This window comes from Nestor notabilis, unplaced genomic scaffold (genome assembly GCF_000696875.1).
Source record: "Nestor notabilis isolate BGI_N333 unplaced genomic scaffold, ASM69687v1 scaffold26471, whole genome shotgun sequence".
NCBI classification, from domain to species: Eukaryota; Metazoa; Chordata; class Aves; order Psittaciformes; family Psittacidae; genus Nestor; species Nestor notabilis.
The window spans coordinates 1-3,893 of record NW_009914639.1 but is presented as its reverse complement, the minus strand read 5'-3'; the positions used below and the strand labels follow the sequence as shown (position 1 = coordinate 3,893).

The 3,893-nt window shown below is 41.7% G+C and overlaps 1 protein-coding gene across 1 annotated transcript in view; it reads right to left on the bottom strand.

Annotated features, from left to right (window-relative positions):
* Positions 1–691, bottom strand: part of UNK (unkempt family zinc finger) — a gene marked incomplete at its 5' end in the record, with an annotated part of 8,171 nt that extends 7,480 nt beyond the window's left edge. The window contains one exon of the mRNA XM_010023750.1: positions 614–691. Coding sequence (XP_010022052.1) covers positions 614–691 — 78 coding nt within the window. The remainder of the gene's footprint in view (positions 1–613) is intronic.
* Between the last annotated feature and the right edge of the window lie 3,202 nt (positions 692–3,893).

Genomic DNA, 3,893 nt, shown 5'->3' with positions numbered 1-3,893 from the left:
TAGGAAATAAAACATCTTTATAGAAGAATCCCTTCAGAAACATGCAGCAACAAGCCAAAGATCAGCAGCAAACCTGTTCCTGCCTGCTTCCAACCTGACAGATGGCTGGTGCTACTACTGGGCTGGGGGTGGGGGAAGAGATTAACAGCTTTTCTTTAATTTCTGCCAACTGTTCTCCATTCCATCCCAGTCTGTCCCTGTCCCTACTATTACAAACATCTTTCAGGCTGCCCCAGAATTGACTCCTGTGACCCACAGGTTGCATGCAATCATAGGCATGGGGCATAAAATCACTCATTCAGACTTAGTTCAGCAAACATCTTAGAACCTGATATTAAATTCTCTGCTGAATCCTTGAACTTGGATGACTCTGAAGATCCATTCCAGCTCAATTTTCTGTAATTTGGAGACTCTCTCCATCACATTATAGGCCTAGGAATCTATCCTGAATTGACACAGGTTCTGCCATTCCCGGAAAATCATCCCATCTTCATAAAATAATCCCTCAAGATGAGCATCCCTAATGGTGTCTGGACACTTATTCACTTCCTGCAGAGTCATGGTGTCCTTTTCTGTGGTGGCATGAGCACTGAGCCCTGCCACACTACCGTACCTGCTTGGGCTGTAACAAAGGTTGCTCCTGGCTCCTGTGTTCCAGTGAGTGGGACTTCATTTTTGCTTGCTGCAGTAAAGAAGCAGAACAAAAGATAAGCGGAGGAATTAGCAGCAAAATTTAAAATGGCTGACTGCTGGCTTTGGAGAGGCCATGGGGAGCACAGTGCCCTCCTCTCTTAAAGCCTCCTCTAGGCACTAGGAAATTCAGAGGGTGGGAAAGCATAGAAAACACTTGCTTTCTATATACTGAGTCATCACCCTAGAGTTATGCAAAGACTTGTCACAATTACATTCACCTTCAGTGCTTAAGTCCTTTGCTAGAATAAAGCATACTTCAAGAACCAAACTCCAAAATTAATTATTTTGCCTTGCTGTAACTCCTCGGTCCTACCAGTATCTAAAAAAGGGCCCAAAACAGTGGGAGGCAAACCATATTTTTAAATTATGTAAACATTTTTCAGCTTTGGGAAAATAAAGCGGGTAGATTCTGTTTTCCCTCAAACTCTTCCAGATCCCAGCTAGGACGCTACAGTAAAATACAGCAATAATGAACCAGTTTTAAAAGCAACATCAACAAAACTGATTATTAAAAAAAAAATAAAAAAAAAAAATAAAAAAAAAAAAAATCTTTGCCCATCCATTAGCACAGAGAGCTCAAATCCATAAAATGTGAGGTTCAAGGCTGCGCGGAACTGCAAAACTGCATGAACGCCAAAGATATTTAGAATTACACTATCCAGTCTAAAAATTCAGCTTAAGGACCTTCCAGCACTATATCCTTAAAGAATATCAACCCTCCTGCCTCGCAACATCTGGCAATAACCAGAGTTGTGAATAAAGCTGCCTCATGAGCTTGTCAGTTTTAACGGTCTGTTCTGCTGGCCCTGCTCTCTTGGTCCCATGTGTAAGGTACAGGGAGATCAACCACACTCTCTGGGAAAAGAGAGGGAGCAAAAGAAGTGCTGAGAATCAGGGCTGCTTGCTGACTTGCTCTGCAAGCCCCATGTCTGAAATCAGACATATTCCAGGCATAACATCCACTCGATCATTTTCATCACAAATGCAGCAGGATTCAGGCATGACGTACAACAGCAACACGAGACCCCACGCTAACCTGAAGTAATGCACCTTGACTGCCTGGCTTAAACCCTCTTATGAATATGATAAATGGTTGCTGAAGAGGGATGACATAAACCAGACAGGTGAAAGAGCAGCCAAAGAATTCATCCCTTGGTTGTACTTCAGGAAATCATTTTCTCTGCTCAGTTGTATGCTGATGGGCAGATGGGGAGGTCAAAGCCTGGCAAACAGGTATATGAGATATGGACACAGAGATGCTCTGCAGTGGGTGCTACTCTCTCACGGTTCCTTGAACAACATACAGTGTGTTTACATGCAGCGAAACTACCACTGAACCAACCACAGGCTCCTCTTCCTTTGTGTGCAATAAATGCGTTATGTTGGTGCATCTGTCTCTGTCTGTTAACACACCTGCTAGATTATCCAACATATCCCTACCTTGTTTGTCACAAGATGTGCTATCAAGAGATGCCTGCAGCTAACACAAAGGCACACATGCAGCTGTGCCCCTCTCCTCCCCCTGAGAGGCTTCCTGCCAACTGATTCTAGCTGACTCTGGTGCAGTGAAGTCTTACTGGAAGGTGTTTTTCTTCCTTTAAGGAGGAGAAAAAGTGAACTCATTTCTGAGCTAGTCCCCTTTCCCACTGCCTTGAATTCATGTAACATGAGTGAAAAATAGAGCAAATTGATTGTCACCACTAAACCAGTCTCCTTTAGCTCTGAGTAACATTAAATAGGGAATACCTCAAGACAGACATTCAAAGGGCAGGCTGAAATTCTTCAGCTCACTCTGTGGCAGCCAGGGAAGAAAACAAGGGACGTAAATTATGAGTGAACCTGGAGGTTTTCTGACCAGCATGGAACAAACCTACTGTTCTGTGTGTCAGGTCTTCGGAACACCTCCTGGTCATGGCACACAAGTCCTTCCAGTGCAGCCAGCATTTTTCCAGCTTGCTAAATCTTTTGGGACTCAGAGAAAGTATTTCCAGCTTTAACTGCTGACTCAGCCTTACCACAAACTATGCAGAACCTATTAAATACAGAAGGTGCATTTTTCATTCTAATAAGATAAAAACTATCTGTACTAATTCTACAGAGGTAAAATGACAAGCCAATTGCAGAGCTGAGCCATAGTGTCTCTTAAGTTTTCTAATGAGTGAGCGAAATTAAACGTCTAATTATTGGTCTAATTTACAAGGTATATAAAAATCTCTGGTGCCCACTGCAGCCAAAGGGAATTACAGAGGATTTTAAAAAGTAATTATAGATTAAAAGAAAATTAAATTGGGATACTTATGAGACACTTAATTTTGTCTGTAGAAGCCTAGCATAAGGCAGCTGTGATTACTTCTGTCTGTATCTTAATAGCTATTTCAGTCATTTAACACAGGTTTTTGCTTAATTAAAGCCACATAACTGAGAAGCTACCTGAATACAGTAGCTCTGTAGCACAGCCTTAAATATGACATAAATGCTTGTCATCTGGTCCTCCTTTTAAAAGTCCTATTCATGCTCCAACCCCTTTCTCCTTGGCTTAGGCTTGCTGCCTATTTTCTCCAAAGCAGGGCCTTCCTGGCACCCTACCTCTGCTGGCAGGGAACAGGGGTTCTCTCAGTCTTTAGGCTCTGGGTTCATTCCTCCTTTGCAGCAGAGGCAACAGAGAATGAGCACGTGGTTTTCTTTTGTTTCTAAACAACCACTACAAGCTGTTGTGCCCACAAGAAGTGCCAGGATCACAGCATGGTCTGCTCTTTACCCCCAAAGACACATTGCATCAATTTACAATTTCCTAAGCCACATCCACATTAAGCAAGACCATGGAAGCATTTATAAGAAAGCATACACGCATATAGCTTAATCTCTGTTTGTCAATAAATCATTTTAATTAGATTAAAGAATGCAAGACTGGTCCTACTGCCAAGTTTGGTCATATTTTCTCAAGATTATAAAAATAAATAAAACAAACCCCATAGAGTCTGCTTCTAAATCCAACTACTTTATGCAAGATCTTGTCTAGACAGATATTTCTACTGTTTTCTCACAGCAATGCAGTACTAATGCAGCAGTATAAGCTTATTAAGGTTATTTTCTTTAATATTACAGACAAAAGCTTAAATGTAGCTAGGCTGAAAGCAGCACCTCTTGTCATTTTGGTTTTCAAGCAACATGGACCAGGTATTTTTATTCCTTTATATATA